Source organism: Dipodomys merriami, unplaced genomic scaffold (genome assembly GCF_024711535.1).
Source record: "Dipodomys merriami isolate MVZ:Mamm:240054 unplaced genomic scaffold, mDipMer1.0.p SCAF_12, whole genome shotgun sequence".
NCBI classification, from domain to species: Eukaryota; Metazoa; Chordata; class Mammalia; order Rodentia; family Heteromyidae; genus Dipodomys; species Dipodomys merriami.
In genome coordinates, this window is record NW_027202493.1 from 40,839,369 (window position 1) to 40,858,232 (window position 18,864).

An 18,864-nucleotide genomic window follows, 5' to 3' on the forward strand; every position below is an offset into this window, starting at 1 on the left:
TTGCCGTTTAAATTTACATCCCTATTTGTTCTTGCCTTCATGGTAGATTTCCCCCCCTCACTCCCCACCCCCCATATCTGGCCCATAGCCAGCTGTACATCCTTGGGGGCTCACACCGTGCTGTCAGATGTGTGTCCTGTCTGGGAGGAACCAGCCCGTGACTGCTCACGTTGCTGGATGCAGCCTGGCATTTTAGCATGCATGTTCCTAGTCCACTGTCGTGGTTTCTGCTCAGAGGGTGTGGATCCTTCTAGATCCTTCTCATCCATCTAAGGAGTGGCATTTGGGGAAAATGACTCAGGCCCAGCACCCTATTGCATATCTCTTCTGGTCAGGTCATGCCAGGAAAGCTGGCCTGGTTGGCAGAGAAGCCCACGTCCATGGCCTGTACTAGGCGGGCATGCATTACTGAGGGTGCCCACAGGCCCGGGGCTGTGCTTGGTTCTCTGACCCTTGCCCCATACACCAGCCTGGTGTGTTCAGCGCCTCCAGTCCCCTTGCCTGTGCCTGCCCTCGGGTCCCAGGTGTGCGCCTGGCCTGGGAATCTGGACATCTTCCCAGGTCAACTGGTGGTCTGAGGAGGGCCTGAGAAGTAATGGGATCCCAGTCTAAGACCTAAGGGGAAACTGAGGCCCTGAGGCAGACTCCTGCAGAGTAAGCCATGAAGTAGAGCTGGGAACTTGGTCACTCCATCTAACGCCCTTCAGTTCATGTGGCCACCTTGGATGGCACTTGGAACCTTGCTTCTGCCTGTAGTTAAACAGGAGACAGACGCCCATCAGTTCTCTTTCTTCTTGGAGTTTTAATTTTCTTTCCTTCTTTTTTTGCCTCATTTCCAGGTGAATTTAGCGTTTATGATAGAAAAATCAAGGAAAGGGATCAAGGACAAAAATCAGAACTATCTGTCTGCCTATCCATATCTCTACTTCTACCTGTCTATATCCATCCCTCTCTCTCTCTCTCTCTCTCTCTCTCTCTCTCTCTCTCTCTCTCTCTCTCTCTCTCTCTCTCTCTCTCTCTCTCTCTCTCTCTCCAGGGCACTAAGATTTAAAATCAGTCACCTTTGCTAGGCACATTCTCTACCTCAGGCCTCCAGCCCCTACACATAGGATCTCACCTTCCCCCCCTTGAGGCTAACCACTAACCTACCTCTGCCTCCCTCCTTGATTACAGTAGGGAAGAGAACCACCACACCCAGCATATATGTTGCTGTGAGGTCTTGCTCATCATTTGCTGGGCTGATCTTAACCTACACAGTCCTCCCTAGTAGCTGGGATTACAGGTATGAGCCATCATGCCCCATGCAGTTTATTTTAATGATGCTAATTGGCATTATTTTCTAGTCTAATATTGGGCAACACCAAATTCCATAAAATAATAAGTGTTCCAATGAGCCAAACAAAAAAAAGGCTGGTATAAAAAAGGCTGAAAATGGTGTGTCTGGGGGGTGGGGTAGGGTGGGGAACACTGGTACAGGGAGGGAGGAAAGCAGGGAAGTAAACAAGCAGATTAGTCATTCTGAAGTTTCTTTCCTTGTCAGGCTAGGACAGAAAGAACAATTGGAAAGTAACTGGGTAATTTCTAGTTTCTTCAGTAGGTTCTTTTTCAGGAAGAGTTAAGGCCGAGGAAACTTCATGATCATGCCACCCAAAACTGACCTCTTTGGAAAATTTGGGTTTCTCTCTCCTGATTTCTGGGAGGGTCAGATATTCAGTTTGGTTTGAACTTGGTGAGCTTGCCACTTGGAACCTTAGCGTGAGTGACTCCATCTTGATTTGTAGCGTGGGGTCCCGGGACTCAGTGCAGGTGCCCTGAGGCCTGTGACAATACAGAAAACACTCTGGTTAGACTGAATCTGTACTTCCCGGTTCTCTCCAGAGCCACCGGCTGTGGGGTTGTGCGGCAGACACCATCCGGTGCACCTCCCGCTTACCTCTCTCCCTCTTCCCCAGAATTGCCATGGAAACCTACATCCGGCAGAGGCAGCTCATCATGTCACCCCTGATGACGTCCAGCGTCATCGGCGAGAACGAGCCCCTCACCTCCGTCCTGAATAAAGTGATAGCGGCCAAGGAGGTCAATCATAAGGGACAAGGTACAGAGTGGTACAGGCTGGGCAGGGAGGTGAGCAAGGAGGTGACCACTCAGCTGAGAGGGACTGGGGTGGGACAGCCTCTCCTCCCTCTCCCTCTCTCTCTCCCTCTTTCTCTCTGTCCCTCTCTCTGTCTCTCTCTCCCTCTCTCTCCCTCACCCCTTTCCCCTCTTTCTCTCTCTCTGTCCCTCTCTCTGTCCCTCTCTCTGTCTCTCTCTCCCTCTCTCTAGATCACAGTCCAAGGTGGACGGCCTGTGAACACAGTGTTTATGTTACGAGTCATTTCTTCTTCTCTACGCACCCAGAGTTGACAGTAAATACAAAGGCAAGGAGGTTCAGAGGTGATCCTGTGCTGCCAGTGGAATCCATTTACCCATTCTGTTTTCTAAAATGGAGAATTTGTGATCAGGAACCAATGGTCCACCTCACCAAGCTCTGCTCCTTGTTTTTCTGTCTCCTTGTCATATTGTGGTGACAGTTCAACGAAGAGCATATCTGCTCTAGAAATGTGTGTTAAATCCAAACAGCAGAGGAAAACAGTTGAAACTTTAGAATTCAAACACCAGATTTTTTGAAGACTGAGTCACTTTTTCTTTCCTGGCCTGTGACTGTCTTTGGAATTAGAGACAATTGGAAAATACATTATTTTCTGCAATTTAGTTTCTCATGTGTTCACAGTTATTCTCAATAAGAAAGTTATATAAGCAATAAATTACCTGAAGACAAAGAACTAAATTTATTTGTTTCTTCTGGTTTTTTTTTTTAGCTCTTAACCTAAGAATACAATTTTAATTAGAGTAGAAAAGACCTTTGCTAGATTGCTGTTCACACCTTTGCTAGATTGCTGTTTTATAGTTTTGTTTTAAAACACAAAACTGAGAGCAGTTGTTATTTCTTTCCTTGTTTTTTTTTTTTTTTTTTTGGGTCCGGTTGTGGGGCCTGAACTCTGGGCCTGGGCGCTGTCCCTCAGCTCTTCAGCTCAGGGCTGGCGCTCTACCACTTGAGCCACAGTGCCACTCCCGGCTTTTTTCTTCTTGCTTATATGGTGCTGAGGAATCGAACCCAGGGCCTCAGGCTTGCAAGGCAAGCGCTCTACCACTGAGCCACCTTCCCAGCCCCTTTCCTTGTTTTTGAACAAAACAAACTCTTTTCAAATGTCTTTATGCTCAAATATTTTTTATGACTGCATAATATTCTATTGCCCAGACTTATCTGAAAAATAAAATCAAAATGCATTTAGTATAAAGGTCTTATTTAGCTATACTTTCTCTGGTAGGACTGGAGAATTCTTTATTCCATTAAATAGAATAATTGTTCTGGTGGGCAGAGCAGAGAACTTAGTAGTTATAGACAGAAAAAGGCTAAAAAAAAAAAAAAGACACATCAAACAAAGAAGGATCTTTTAAGGACAAAGAGAAGATAAGTAATTCCTTAATATCTGGTTACTTCTGGTTACTTTTTTGGTAAGGATTAACACAGAGGGAACTTCATTGTCTTATGGATTCAACTGGCCTGTGTAGGAAATTTGCCGTTTTTCTTTCTCTCCTGATTTCTTAGAAGTCAAATACACATTTTGGTGTTGTGGAACTTTTTCCTTCCGTGACTCTAGCTTGATTTTTAAGCCTGGATTCTTGGGGGCATTGTACAGGAAGCGTAGTCCAAACAGATGGCCCCGTGTCATTTTTACTTAACAGATTTAAGAAAATTAAATCCCTTAGGTAACTCGTAAGTGGCTTTTCTGTCTTGTCATTATTGTTCATTACTACAACTAGCCTTATGCCAAAGGCTTGTTTCATTTGGGCAACTCCTTCCCAGAAAACACCCTGACGTAGGATTTGGGGGTGCAGTGAAGAGAACAAGCTTAAACCAGACACACCGGTGTTGCCAGTTGTTCTGATGTGCTTTAACCCACCATGGTTCCCGTTACCGCTTTGGGGGTTCACTGCCCTCTTACCTGCCAGCTAGTATTTAGCAATCTGCACCCGAACCAGTATGGCCGTGCACATCTGCAATCCCAGCTCCATGGAAGGCACAGCAAGGAAGATCAAAGTCTAAGGCCTGAGCAAAAAAAGTGAGACTATCAAATAAAAATGACTAAGGCCCAAAGGGCTGGAGGCGTAGCTCAATGGGTAGATTGCCCGGCGAATAAGCATGAGGCCCTGAGTTCAAACCCCAGGAGAGCTGAAAACAAGGAAAATCTGCAACTCCTGGATTTTATTTGTTTGTTTGTTTGTTTTTTGGATCTGGCCATGGGGCCTGAACTCTGGGCCTGGGCGCTGTCCCTCAGCTCTTCAGCTCAAGGCTAGCGCTCTACCACTTGAGCCACAGCACCACTTCCAGCTTTTTTCTTTTTTGCTTATGTGGTGCTGAGGAATCGAACCCAGGGCCTCATGCATGCAAGGCAAGCGCTCTACCACTGAGTCACCTTCCCAGCCCTCCACTTGGATTTTAATAAGCAGATAATTGAATAAATTATCTAGCCTGCATATCAGTAAGCATGGATTCCCTGACTTTTCCTATCTCAGATGTTATGAGCCCTTTACGTAATCGTTCTTATTTAGGACATATTTTCTCCGAGTTTTTTCTAAATATTTATTAAACTATATTACCTGTCCCTGTGAATTGTATATTCCTGTCCCACTTATTTGTCATGATTTTAATTTTCTTATAACGGCTGTAAGTTCTTCATTTCTGACAGGTATCTCACTACCACTAAGGAGGCTTTTTGCATCTTTATGTATATCAAGACTGAAGCCTCACTCATGGTTTTGCTTTCAAGATTTCTTTTTCGCTCATTTAAAAGATGGTTCCTTTTCAGAATTTTAGTATCTATACATTATTCTTCCTCTACTTCCTTCACAGTTTTTCCTGTTTACTTCTCTTATTATATAGGAATCTATTTGAATGACAATAGGACCTGAGAAATAAAAATGATTCTGTTTTAAATACCAAAAAAAGCATCTCAGCCTCCTTATGAAATGATGGTGTCTTTTCAGTGTGCTTTGTTGACATTTCTTTTGTCCCATGTTAACATTGTCATAGATGATCACGTTTTGTCTCGGTTATTCCAATGAGATTAAATGCTATGGCTTTTGCACAAAATTGTAACTTTGCAATAGTTTGGTATCTGTGAGGGCTCACTCTGATCTGTGTCTCCCTTAAATTTAAGGATCTGTCACCTGTCTGTCAAATTCCTGAAAGAAAGCCCTGTTGTGATTGATAGAGCAATATCAGTGTAACTGGGGGAATTTCGGATCCTTTATGACGAGGTGATGCTTACACGGTGTCTGTCTGGATCACACGGGGAACTGAACATTTTCTTTTTTTAAGGACTTTGGGTGTCCTTGAAGTTGCTGCCTGGTGACCTCGCTCAAGTGCAGAAGAACTTTTCTCACTTGGTGGATAGATCGACAGCCATAGCCCGGAAGATGGGCTTTCCAGAAATCATACTGCCAGGTAAACGGCTTGCTCCACTCGCACTTTCTGTGCAAGAAGGGTCCCCCGCCCCCCACCCCCACCCCCAGGCAGCTCCCTCACTGCCAACGGCAGACAAAGGCCCCAGCAACCTGCCCCGTGGCCAGGCCAAGAAAATGCTTTTCACTGTCACTCGCCATTTCTAGCTCTACGTCCTGTTCCCTGATGTACAAACCCTGCCGGGCTGGGTCACGTGGCTGTGAACGCGTGGTGTTCCGGCCTGGGAGACTGGCTGGTTTGCTTTGTGTTCTGCTGCCTTCTCTCCCCCTGCTGTCCCAGCTCTGTAGCTCCTCTCTGTGAATGAAGTGCTTTTACCTTGGATGGCTTCTTACCTCCACCCCTGTGTCTGCCTGGATTGCAATGACCAGAACTCACTTCACCGCCTCCTCCTTGTACAGCACCTGACTCACTCCCTCTTGGTACCTGACTCCCTCCATCTTGTGACGTGAATGATCTTTGCCCTCAGCCTGCCTGCTTCCCTCCACTCCTCCCGGTTGAAAACCTGACTTCGTTTACATTCCAGATAAAGACACTCTTTTTTTAAATTGTTTTTATTGTTCTTATAAGGGTGATACGTAGAGGGATTACAGTGACATATGGCAGATAAAGAATATATTTCTTCTTGGACAATGTCACCCCTCCCCTCGTGATCCCTCAGTTTTTCCCTCCCTCCCCTACCCATAAATTGTATAGTTCTGTCCAGTGAGGGCCACTACTGCATTTGTTCACCCTTTGTCCCTCCATTTCTGTGCCCCCCCTTTCCCTCCCAAAGACAAATGAGTGAACAAACAAGACAAAAAGAAAAGAAAACAAAAACAGCGACAAAGAAAATACCTCTGGTTTTCATTTCCTGCAGCTCATTCTGATAAATATTATTTTATGTGATCAGAGGCCTTGCACCTGCCTGTTCCTCCTCTAAGATCCTCTTCTGGAAAGACTCAGATTCTTATGTGACCTGTGGGCCTTTTGTCTCTAAAGCCTCATTTCACACCAGACTCCTCTTACCATGAGGACTTAGTCACACTGTCTCCTACACACACACACACACACACACACACACACACACACACACACACACACACTCCATTAATAATGAAAAACGGCTTGGCTTTACACGCTGTAACACACATGCTTATTGTTGGACAAAGAAGTGGAATGCTGTTGGGAAGAGTGACACTTCCCACGGCCGTCCCCTCATGGTGGCTGTGACCCCAGGAGGAGCAGGGACACAAGCTGTGGCTGATGGACCGTCTTCTTCCACCTCTGACATCCTGACACGTGGCGCCGTGTGTCAGCCCTGCTCACAGCTCTGTCCTCCCGTGGCAGGAGATGTCCGGAACGATATTTATATCACTCTGATCCATGGGGAATTCGACAAAGGGAAGAAGAAGACGCCCAAAAATGTGGAGGTGACCATGTCTGTGTTTGACGAGGAGGGCAACCTCCTGGAGGTATGTGGGTCCCCGGAAGCCCATCGCCCCACCATTGTTGTTGGGGGGGGGAGGCGGAGCTGGCTGAGCATGTTCTCCACTGCAGAGAGGCTCGGCCTTCTCCCAAGTGTCCAGAGTGTCTTGAAGTCTGGCTGCTAGAGAAGGAAGCCTTGGTTCTGTCATGAAGGAGGAGAGGCTGTGGACAGCCTGGTCACCCACCAAGAACCACATGCTAGCCTTCCCCCAGGGCCCCAGGAGGAAACAGATATTCAGACAGTTGGCTAAGAAGCCTGAGAATATTGGGCATCAGAGGGCTGCCCAGGGCAGGTTGTATGTTAGCTTTGTTCAGTAGCCTGGAGGTGGCCCACGAAGTCCCGGTGTGATGAACCCGGAGGCTGAGCGGGGCGTAGACGTGAGGCGGACTTGGTATTCTCACATAGCGGGACATCAGGTGTGAGGCCTGGATGCCCGGTCACCGGCCGCTGCTCCCTGAGAGACGGTAGAAAGAAAGAAGAGGGAAGAGAGACCAAAGACCACTGGCCAGAGGAAACTTCAGATGGTGTTTGGAAACGTAAAAGGGAAGGGCAGAGCTGGGACTCCAGGCCTGAGCCTGTAATAGCTACTAGGTTTTGAAACCAAACAGTTCCAACAAAGAAGAAAAAGAAGAAGTATCTCAACCACTGAAACTGGGTGCGGTGTGGTGCATGCCTGTCATCCCAGCTACTGTGGGCAGCATAAAGAGGAGGATTGTGGTCTAGGCGTGTGGGGTAAAGCGTGAAGAAGAATGAAAGCGAAAAAAGGCTGGGGGGTGTGGTTCGAGTGGTAAAAATTCAGTTCCTCACGCCCCAAACTTAGTGAGGGCACAGAGGTCAGAGTAAGGCATATCCTAAGGTGACTGAAGCGGGGTGCGTGCGGGGTACACAGGGGGCCGTGTGTGTGGCGTACGTATGCTCTCACTTCTTTAGACAGTCACATATATCCTCTCCCCCTTGTTTCTTTCATTCCAAAGAAAGCGATCTTCCCGGGCGCGGGGTACGAGGGCATCTCGGAGTACAAGTCGGTTGTGTACTACCAGGTCAAGCAGCCCTGCTGGTACGAGACAGTCAAGGTGAGAACTGGAGAACTGGCTGAGTCTCCCTCCTTCCCCTCTCCTTATCGTTCTCCTGTCTCCTTCCTTCCTCTCGCTGTCATTCTCTCCCTAGCCAGAAACTGCAGATAAGCGGCCCTGTGGTAGATCAGGAGAGATGAATGGATGGTTCTAGGTGATAGGGGTTTATCTCCAGTGAACTCTACTCTTTGAGCCCACATTCTCATTCATTAAAGTCTCCAGATCTAAATAGAGAAGCATGCAGTGACACCACCGGTGTCAAACTGGTCTACCATCAACCAGAAATGCTCAGCTGTCTGTGACGTGTTTTACTTCTTGGCCCTTCCGTCAGGGGTGTCCTCTGCCGCCCACAGAGGCCCCGGGGGCACACAAGCATGTGCTGGGATGCCCTCTTGTCAAGTAGGGGGCCGGGACTCCCCAGCTTCCCCCCAAGATGTTAGAGAGCCTGCTAGCTCAGAGCTTGAGCCCCAGTCCCCCCAGCCCCAGGCTGCATGGACACTGGCTGTCCCAGGCACTGGAGCTTTCCAGAGAAAAGTCAGAAACTAAAACCCTGCAATCACATCTTCCCCAGAGATCCTGTATCTATTAATGAAAGCTGAAAGCAAGGCTCACCCTAGAGGAAACCAGGCCCCGAGCAGATGCTCACGTTGACCCTCATTCGCATCATCCATCTCAGAGTAGCTGCAAGCAAGGGACTTGGATTTAAAAAGACAGGATGAGGGCTGGGAAGGTGGCTCAGTGGTAGAGTGCTTGCCTTAAATGCACGAGGCTCTGGGTTCGATTCCTCAGCACCACATAAGCAGAAAAAAACTGGAAGTGATGCTGTAGCTTAAATGGTAGAGCGCTAGCCTTGAACTGAAGAGCTGAGGGACAGCGCCCAGACCCAGAGTTCAAACCCCATGACCAACCAAAAAAAAAGGGGAGGATAAGGAAATCGAGGTATGGTTCAAGTTGTAGAACTCCAACCCTGAGGGGGAAGTAGAAGAAAAACATGAGGCCCTGAGTTCAAACCCTGGACCTGCATGCACACTTGTGTGCACATGCGCGCGCGCGCACACACACACACACACACACACTCACAATATGGATAAAAGTTCAAAATTATATGTTTGCCGATTTCTCTAATATGATTGGCATAATATATATGAATCAAACATCATACTGTACCCTATACATACATGCAGTTATTAGAGGTCAAATAAAAATAAACTCATTAAAACTGAGCCTAGCCTGGTACTGGTGGCTCACGCCTGTAATCCTATCTACTCAGGAGGCTGAGACCTGAGGATTGCAGTTTGAAGCCAGCCTAGGCAGTCAAATGCAGGAGAATCTTAGCTCCAATGAACCAGCAAAAAGCCAGAAGTCAGAGCTATGGCTCTAATGGTAGAGTAGCAGCCTTGAGCTTTAAAAAAAAAAAAAGTCAAGCAAGAGCAAGAGACCCTGAGTTCAGGCCCCAGTACCTGTGCAAAACTACCAGAGTGAGCCTGAATCTCTTAGGATGAGTGAGGCGCTGTGTCTGTAGCGTGCTGGTGCCCTCCTTCCGCACAGGTGTACATCCCCATCGACGATGTCACCCGCTGCCACATCCGGTTTACCTTCCGACACAGATCATCGCAGGAGTGTGAGTATCAGTGTGACAGATTGCCAAGAAAAAAAACAAAGGAAGATACCTTTGCCTCGCACGCTTTGTGGATCCGGAGAAAGAGACACTTGAAAAGTGATTTCAGACTTCGAAATAGAGTTTCTCCCATGTGGTAACCCTCTAGGCAGGAAAGTCTCGGCGGCCCTGGGGACCTGAGACAGGGAATGGAGGGAAAGGCTCCTGCCCCGGGAAGCGGGCCGTCTCCATGTGGGGGCTTGTGACTGTGGCTGCCTATCAGAGCACAGGGAAATTCACTAGCCCCTGCCCCCGGCTCCGCCCTGGTGTGCTGGCCTTCCACACTGCCCACACGTGTGTTTCTGTCTTTTCAGCCAGAGATAAGTCAGAGCGAGCTTTCGGGGTGTCCTTCGTGAAGCTGATGAACCCGGACGGCACCACCGTGCAGGACGGGAGGCACGACCTGGTGGTGTACAGGGTAAAGATGACGGAATGAGACGCCCTCCCCTCCCAGCCGTCAGGTTTAGGTGGACAGCTGGAAATCCAGACGGGTTTGCCCCATAAAACTCTAGAAACCCCAGTGCTGAAGGAATGGCGTCGCGGTAGAGCGCCCGCCTAGCTGGCAAAAGGCCCTGAGTTCAGATTCCAGGACTGCCAAGAGAGCGCTGGGGCCTGGTGCGGAGGGTGTGCGGTGGCCCTGGGTGGCAGGGGCGGTGGCCTCCTCTCCCTCTGCTGCAGGACACAGCGGTGCCCAGCTGGGCCTGGTTGGAGCCTGGTGGGTGTGGTAGGATTGCACTTCCCATCACCATGATCCAGATGCTCTCTCTGTGCGTTCGGGGCCTTGCTTCCTTCCCTGGCAGCTGAGCCCCACGTGCTTGTAACTCTGCTGGCACAAAGAGTTTTTAAAAAATGAAATCCAACCTTATTCCGTCATCTATTGTTTTACCTCTGGCTGTGATTTGGATATTCTTTTTTGTTTTTCTTTCTTTGTTTTTTTCTTCTGACCCTGGGGTTTGAACTCAAGGTCCTAGGCACAGTCCCTGAGCTTGTTTTGCTCAAGACTGGCACTCTCCTCCTTGAGCCAGCGTTCTACTTCTGGCTTTTTTTTGGTGGTTCATTGGAGATACGAGTCTCATGGACTTTCCTGTCCAGGCTGGCTTTGAACCAAGATCCTCAGATCTCAACTTATTCCTTTTGTTAATCCTGTGTGGAAATGATCTCTGCGTGCGGAAGCTCTGTGGCAGGCGCTGACAGTGTGGGAATTGGAGGCTTGAGACCTGATGAAGTCACGTGTTTCCTGTGGGCCTTGCATGCCCGTGTAGACAGGCGTGTTTTATGTGTGGCGTGTGACACAGGCCACCCATCCTCTGCCATGCCTAATGTGCTTTCCTTTCAGGGTGACAACAAGAAAATGGACGATGCCAAATTCTATCTGACACTGCCTGGGACCAAGGCGGAGATGGAAGAAAAGGAACTGCAGGCGTCCAGCAAGGACAGCACGAAGGACAGCTTCCAGATCGCCACACTCATCTGCTCCACAAAGCTTACCCAGAACGGTAGGCGGGGAGCAGGGCTGACCTGGACACGTGAGCTGACCACTGGCTCTTCCAGGTTGCCTGGTCACACTCACTGGCCTGGACCACGTGGTTCCTGGGCAGGATGCCAGGTCCTTCAATTCTGCCCTCGGCCCTTCCTGTAATCTTCCAGGCAGTGCTGCCCAAATCACTCATCATTAAAACAGTAAAAAGAATTTCAGTACTTCTTTTGGGGGTATGTGTGTGCCAGGATGGCTGCTTGAACTCAGGACCCAGGGACTGTCCCTTAGATTTTTTTTTACTCAAGTCTGGTGCTCTACCACTTGAGCCACACCTCCACTTCTGGCTTTTTGCTGGTTAATGGAGGTAAGAGTCTCATGGACTTTCCTTCCTGGGCTAGCTTTGAACCTCAATCCTGATATCTCTGAGTAGCTGTAATCCTAGCTTTCTGAGTAGCTAGGATTACAGATGTGAGCCACCAGTGCCCAGCAGTGGTCATGAATCTGAAGCAAATGAATGCCTATATATAAATTGCTCTTTTCCTTCCAATCCACCCAGATGTAGATCATGGTAAGGAAGACAATAAGCAAGACAGGAAATTGAAGGCAGGAAGGTTATCTAGAAAGTGTTTCTGAAGTTTACTTATTTTAAAAAATTTCTTATGGTACTTATAAAGGTGATGTACAGGGGGTTTACAGTTAGATAAGTCAGGTAACTGGTACATTTTTTTGTGACTCTCATGCCCTTGCTTAAGAAATGTGACTGCCAGCCAGATGTTGCTTGATGTTCGCTATACGTTAGTAATTAACTTTTTTTCTTCTTGAAGAATGAAAGAGATCACAAGGTATTTTCTTAGATGAGAGACTGCAAATTGAAATATGAAGTAACCCTTGAATTTGCTGGTAGGATGCACAGTTGCCTTTTCTGGAGAATTCTGTAGCTCTGTCATTCATGCATGTGCTTTGTGTCTGCTCCCGCAGTTGACCTGTTAGGCCTGTTAAATTGGCGTTCCAATGCCCAGAACATCGAGCACAACCTCAAGAAGCTCATGGAGGTGGATGGAGGGGAGATTGTTAAGGTATGTGAATCTTCGTAGCTAGATCTACTTCTGTGTGTGTGCGCATGTGCCAGCACTAGAACTGAACTCAGAGCTGGGATGCTGTCCCTTAGCTGCTTCTACTCAAGGCTGGCAGTCTACCACACGAGCCAAAGCTCCACTTCTGGCCTTTTCTGGTTAATTGAAGATAAGAATCTCACAGATTTCCTGCCTGGGCTGGCTTTATACCAAGATCCTCAGATCTTAGCTGGGATTACAGGCGTGAGCCTCTAGCACCCAGTGAAATGTAACCTTCGGTTAACATTTTCAGCCAGTCATGGTAACTAGAAGACTTCTTATCTGCACAGCTCATTTGCAAGAAAATGGCATTTTAAACCCTATTCTTCTGGAATATCATTGTTCCTGAATTTCTACCACACAAGCAAATGCGATTTCATGTGAGCCAAATGGACTCATTGAAGTAAACCTCTCTGGTTTTCTCGCCTTCAGTTCTTGCAAGATACGCTGGATGCACTTTTTAACATCATGATGGAAATGTCGGACAACGAAACGTACGACTCCCTTGTGTTTGACGCACTGGTAAGTGGTTCAGCTTTCACGCTCACACTCGGGAGTAAAATGTCGTGGGAAGTTCCACACTGTGTCGGCGGTGAGAACTTACTGGGATCAGCCCTCAGAAAACCTGTCTGAGTCCCACCCTCCCTGTGCTGTTCTCTGCCCTGGCTTTTGTCATCTGCTTACTGAATACCCTGCTTTGGGACTGCCAGCTCCCTGCAGTCAGGGGTGTTGGCCTGTATCCATCATTCCTGGCCATCAGTCACGAACCTCACACATAATGGTCTCATCGTTAGTGTGAAATAAATTTCAACCTGATGACGTGACTTCAGTGTAGCTGTGATTCAGAATTGTTCAAGAACTAGAAGGAGTCCTGCTGGTTGACAGCATGCCTGGCGCTGTGGCCTGCATCTGTTGATTTCCCCCCCGCCCCTCCCCCCCCCCGCAGGTGTTTATTATTTCACTGATTGGAGACATCAAGTTCCAGCATTTTAATCCTGTCCTCGAAACCTACATTTACAAGCACTTCAGTGCCACCTTGGCATACGTGTGAGTATAGCACAGGGGACTGACCAGCGCGGTGGCAGGCTGGTAGGTTGGTGGGTTGTTGTTCCAGGGGCTGGGTGTTGGAGAAACGAGAAGAGTTGGGTAAATGTGCCTGTGAGTGGAACTTGGTTGTCAGCGTTCAGGTGGAAAGAAGGAGTCATCTGTGTATTCTCCTCCTGGGAAAGAGGTCACCTTCCAATCCTTCCTTCTGGACATGGCTATATTTTATTTTACTTCTATTTATTTATTATTTATTTTTGTACCAGTTTTGGAGCGTGAGGTCTGGGCCTAACACTCTCGCTTCGTTTTTTTCTGCTCAAGGCCGGTGCTGCACCCTTTGAGCCACATTTCCACTTCCAGCTTTTTTAGGCTGGTTACTTAGAGATAAAGAGCCTCTCTGATTTGTCTGCCTGGGGCTGGTTTTGAGCCAAGAACTTTAGACCGCAGCTTGCTGGATTGCAAGCTGAGCCACCAGTTGTCCATATAGACACTTAAAAAAATAATCCAGAACATGTAGTAAAAAAATTGAAGTTATTTAGGAATAGAATCGAGGCTGAACTCAGAATCTGGATGTCAGCGAGATTAAACAATGAACCTGGCTGTCGGGATTGAACGATGAATGGAGCCGGGCCAGAAGGGCAGCCTCGGAACGAAGCCGGGCCAGAAGGGCAGCTGTTGGCCTCGGCCTGCGCCGCAGAGCCTCGTGTTGCTGATCGCTCCTTGGCCTGACAAGGCAAACCTCCTACTCTGGCACATAGCAGGCCTCTAGGGCCCCATGTCCACTCCGAGCTCCTTCCCAGGGCACTCAGCTCTCTCTAGTGTAGAACGCGGCCTGTCACCTCCTACTATTCACCTGCAGTCCTGTGCTAAGTGTCGCTGGCACGCGTAAACTCCCTTTTGGACAATGACGTATGCCAGATCGTGTCCATGGCTGCCAACTCTTAGGCAGATCAGACCACGGGTCCCTGCTGGGGTTTCCCTTTTTTCTTTTTATTCCCCCAGTCCTAGGGCTTGACAGAGCCTGGGCACTGCTCTGAGTTTTTTATGTTCAAGGCTAACGCTCTACCACTTGAGCCGCAGCTCCATTTCTGGCTTTTTGATCACTCATTGGAGATAAGAATCTCATGGAATTTCCTGCCTGGCTGGCTTCCAATCTCAGATCTCCGCTTTCTGAAGCTAGGATTACAGGCATGAGCTGCCAGTGCCCCGCCCTGGTGTTCTTTTCTGAACTAAACAAGCACAGAGGTGCCGACACCTGGTTACATAAGGGAGGTGTCCTGTAACACAGTCGCAAGCTAGCCGCTGGTTATGTTATACTGGAAGGCAGCACATACACCAGCGACAGGATTATTTCCACCCAGCTCCCTCTCTTTCCACATGAGTGGCCGCTGCAGTGAGAAATCTTGCTGCTGTGGATTGAGCCAAATGAGACCTTCAAGGTAAACTGAGGCTGTCAGTCCTTTGTCTCCCAAGTGCTGATATTATAGGTGTGTACTACTACACCCAACTCCTAAGTGAATTTTCAAAGGCAAAGGAAAAAAAGAGCATGGAGAAACACACGGACAAGGCAGCATGTCCCAGGACACAGAGCTCAAGATCAGAACTCTGGGGAACTCTGGGTCCACATGTGTGTTCGGCACTCGCTGCCAGGCACCTGTCGCCATGCGAGATCGACAGTCACTTGCGGAGCACATTGACAGTGCTTGATAGAGCAAACCTGTGTCCTCTGGGTTTTGTGCTCATCTCAGAAAAGCTCAGAGATTCTTAAAGGAAAAGCTTGAAATATCAGTGCCCTCAAAACTACTCTTTGGTAGCACAAGATCAAAACCCTATAATCCTAGAAGCTAAGATCTCAGCATCGCAGTTCAAAGCCAGATTAGGCAGACAAATCCTAGAGACTGTTATCTCAAATCAGCAAAATATCAGAAGGGGAGATGTGGCTCAACTGGCAAAGCACCAGCCTTGAGCAACAAATCTTAAGAAAGTGTACTTATTACCTTACTTATGTAACTGTAACCCCTCTGTACATCACCCTGATAATCAATCAATCAATCAAATAGAGGAGATGTTGTAAAAAAAAAAAAAAAAACCATACCCCCCAAAAAAAAGAGAAGTGTGAAATTCTGAGTTCAAGCTTCAATACCAGCACGCACACATACACACACACATACACACCATGAATACAAGATCAAGACCATCTGTAATCCAAAGACTTTGGGAAGACATGAAAAGCAAAATCTAAAATCCCAGAAGACTTTTGTCTGTTGAGAAGGTTGTAGAATCAGAATGAGAGTCCTTCCCACGCTCAGGGAAGTTTCTCTCTGGCACTATGATTTCAGATCCTGAAGACTTAGATCTGGACACATGGAAGGAGTTAGCTTTCCTAATATTTCCTCAGCCAACAATCATCCATCCTTCAATGAACATCTGAAGTTGCCAGCGATGAAAACATCCTAATGGGGCTGGGAATGTGGCTGGGTGATAGAATGCTTGCCTAGCGGGCATGAGGGCCTGGGTTCAATTCCTGGGTACTCCATAAACCAAAAAAGAAAGAAAGAAAAGAGAAAAGATCCTTCTAATTAAATTTCTTTAATGCTTCCGATTTAGATCCCTTTAACCCTAGTATTTAATCCAGTCTTTCTAAACAGAAGGGGGAAGGGATGTTCCAAACCTAGACTGCAGAGAAGCCATTTAGAACAGCAAAGAGTGAGTTTGTTCTGGCATGTTCTCAGGAGAGTTATGGCTCTTCATCTCACCATGCCACCTCCTACCCCTGGCCTCAGAGCCCCCTTCTCTCCGTGACTTCGCTTTCCTTTCTTCCCCTCTGAAGAAAACTCTCCAAGGTCCTGAACTTCTACGTGGCGAACGCAGATGACTCCAGCAAGACAGACTTGCTCTTTGCGGCTCTGAAAGCCTTGAAGTACTTGTTCAGGTTCATCATCCAGTCCCGCGTGCTCTACCTGAGGTGAGCGGTTTGTCGACATTTCCCTTATCTGTCAGGCTTGTGGCCAACTATGAGCCCTCCATCCTGAACCTGCGGGGTCTGGAGCGTCAGTGCGCAAAGTGGACTGTGAAAGTGTTAAAGGAGGTCTGGAAGCAGTTTGGGGTGGAGGGGGGAGAGGCCTTTCCTATCAGCAGAATCCTGATGCCATCTTCATAGCAAGGCTGAGAGGTGCAGGGATGGCATGTAGCACTTGCAGGGGGCTTCAGGTAGGGTGACAGCTCCAGGGAGAGAGCTTCCTGTGGCCCAAGGGAGGTAGATGACATGGAGGGGACTTCAATGAATGAAGCAATCCACGGCATCACCTTGAAATCATTCCATCTCCCCTGTGGAAAGTGGATTATGGGGGACAGAGCGAAAGCCAGGGCCTGCCCGCCGGCGTGGTGGTTCAGGTATGAGACACAGAGCTGCGGCTCGGGCGCACAGAGCAGGTCGCCCTGGGAGCCGGGCCTCGGACACACGTGCCGTCGGCTTTATGGCCAGTGACAGAAAGCGAAGGGCCACAGTAGCCCTCAGGCTTGGGGCGGGAGTGCTGCTAAAGAGCTTTAGCTAGTGATTAAAACGCAGACGCCCAGCGCTGAGCCGCAAAGCCCTGTGAATTTCCTGTTTTGAGATTCGTTGATTCTGAGAGACTTTGGGGACTGACCTGCAAATAAAGTTCTCTTCTAGTTGTGCCAAGCGGGTGAGTTGGGAATTGCCTGTCACCCAGTTACCGTGGACCGTGATTTCCACTTGGCGTTCCCGCCCCCCGAGTTGGGCCCACATAATGTGCAAGCTGACTGTCTATGTCCACGGGGCGTGGGACCCGCAGCAGCCGCTTAGGTCTCAGGATAGTTTTTTTTTAATTTGGAATATTTGCATGAGTACATCATGAGGTATCTTGGGGATAGCCCCCAAGTCTGAAAACACGATTATTGTTTTTTATGTAACATACAGTAGCCCGAAGGTGATTTTACACATTTCTAGGGCACTGGATTTTTGGCTGCGACTATGTCACAGGTGTGCAGAGATAAACTTAAATATAAACACATTCGCATGCTCGCGTGTGTGGGTGTGTTACACGGGTTTCCTGTCTACACTGGGTACTTGGCAGTGGCCACTAAGCATGTGTGGTACCGTTCGGGACTTGTGTGGTGTGCTTCTGCGCAGTTGGGGGAAGGCCTCTTGAGTTGTACGTTGGAGAAAGAGCTGATTTCTGAGGCATTGGCAGCTCTGAGAAGCCGCTAGAGCACTGTGATCAGAGCAGGTGCGTGGCAGCACCAAGCCATCAGCGTTCTGACATGTGTGGCAGATAGAGGACAGCCCACTGGTTTCAGTCTGAGGAGTTTCTCAACACACGGTCTGAACCTTAACTCTTGTGACCCAAGCCCCTAGCTGAGAGGAGGCTGTGATCTGAGGATTGTAGTTCAAGGCCAGCCAGGCAGGAAAGCCATGAAACTCTTATCTCCAATTAACCACCAAAAAAGCAGGAATGGCACTGGGGCTTCAGTGGTAGAGCACTCACCTTGAGCACAAAAGCTGAGGGACAGTGCCCAGGTCCTGAGTCCAAGCTCCAGAAATGACACAAAAGGAAAGAGGGGGAGGGGAATTGAAGTAAGACAGAAAGGATTGTGTCAGATGCCAGAGGAAGGGAAAAAGGAAGGGAAGGAGGGAGGGAGAGGGAGAAGGAGGAAGGAGGGGGTCATGGAGGAAACCCCCTAGAGCCACAGCTCCACTTGTGGCTTTTCCTGAGTAGTTACTTGGAGATAAGAACTAGTGGCTCACACCTGTAATCCTAGCTACTCAGGAGGCTGAGATCTGAGGATTGCAGTTCAAAGCTAGCCTGGACAGGAAAGTCCACCAGACTCTTATCTCCAGTTAAACACCAGATATTGGAAGTGGTGCTGTGGCTCAAGTGGTAGAGTGCTCACCTTGAGCAAAAGAGCACAGGGACAGCACCCAGGCCCTGAGTTCAAGCCCCATGGCCGACAACAACAAAAGAATCTCATGGACTTCCCCGCCTGGGCTGACTTCTAACTACAATCTTTAGATCTCAGCTTCCTGAGTAGTGTGAGCCACCAGAACCCAGCTCTGGCATTTTTTTGAGACTGCAAATTTTTTTGTTGTTGTTGGTCGTGGGGCTTGAACTCTGGGCCTGGGCACTGTCCCTCAGCTCTTCAGCTCAAGGCGAGCGCTCTACCATTTGTGCTACAGCGCCACGTCCGGTTTTCTGGTGGTTTATTGGAGAGAGGAGTCTCATGGTCTCTCCTGCCCACGCTGTCTTTGAACCGCGATCCTCAGATCCCAGAGTAGCTAGGATTACAGGCGTGAGCCACCAGAGCCCAGCTGAGACTGCAAATCTTATTTTAAAATTTCCTTGAAAGTTGGACAACCCAACTTTTTTTCATTCTCATTTTTTCCCTTTCCTGTTAAGATTCTATGGCCAGAGCGAAGATGGAGATGAGTTTAATGACTCAATCCGCCAGTTAT

The 18,864-nt window shown here is 48.4% G+C and overlaps 1 protein-coding gene across 2 annotated transcripts in view; it reads left to right on the top strand.

The window, feature by feature from the left end:
* The window catches only part of Dock5 (dedicator of cytokinesis 5), a 145,213-nt gene that overhangs the window by 77,190 nt on the left and 49,159 nt on the right, over window positions 1–18,864 (top strand). For both annotated transcript variants that reach the window (XM_070016684.1, XM_070016685.1), the window contains exons 12-23: window positions 1,953–2,095; window positions 5,423–5,548; window positions 6,893–7,017; window positions 8,006–8,104; window positions 9,653–9,725; window positions 10,076–10,179; window positions 11,098–11,257; window positions 12,217–12,314; window positions 12,783–12,872; window positions 13,297–13,397; window positions 16,225–16,359; window positions 18,809–18,864. The exon at window positions 18,809–18,864 is cut by the window's right edge and continues 56 nt beyond it. In XM_070016684.1, the coding sequence (XP_069872785.1) occupies window positions 1,953–2,095; window positions 5,423–5,548; window positions 6,893–7,017; window positions 8,006–8,104; window positions 9,653–9,725; window positions 10,076–10,179; window positions 11,098–11,257; window positions 12,217–12,314; window positions 12,783–12,872; window positions 13,297–13,397; window positions 16,225–16,359; window positions 18,809–18,864 (1,310 nt within the window). The remainder of the gene's footprint in view (window positions 1–1,952; window positions 2,096–5,422; window positions 5,549–6,892; window positions 7,018–8,005; window positions 8,105–9,652; window positions 9,726–10,075; window positions 10,180–11,097; window positions 11,258–12,216; window positions 12,315–12,782; window positions 12,873–13,296; window positions 13,398–16,224; window positions 16,360–18,808) is intronic.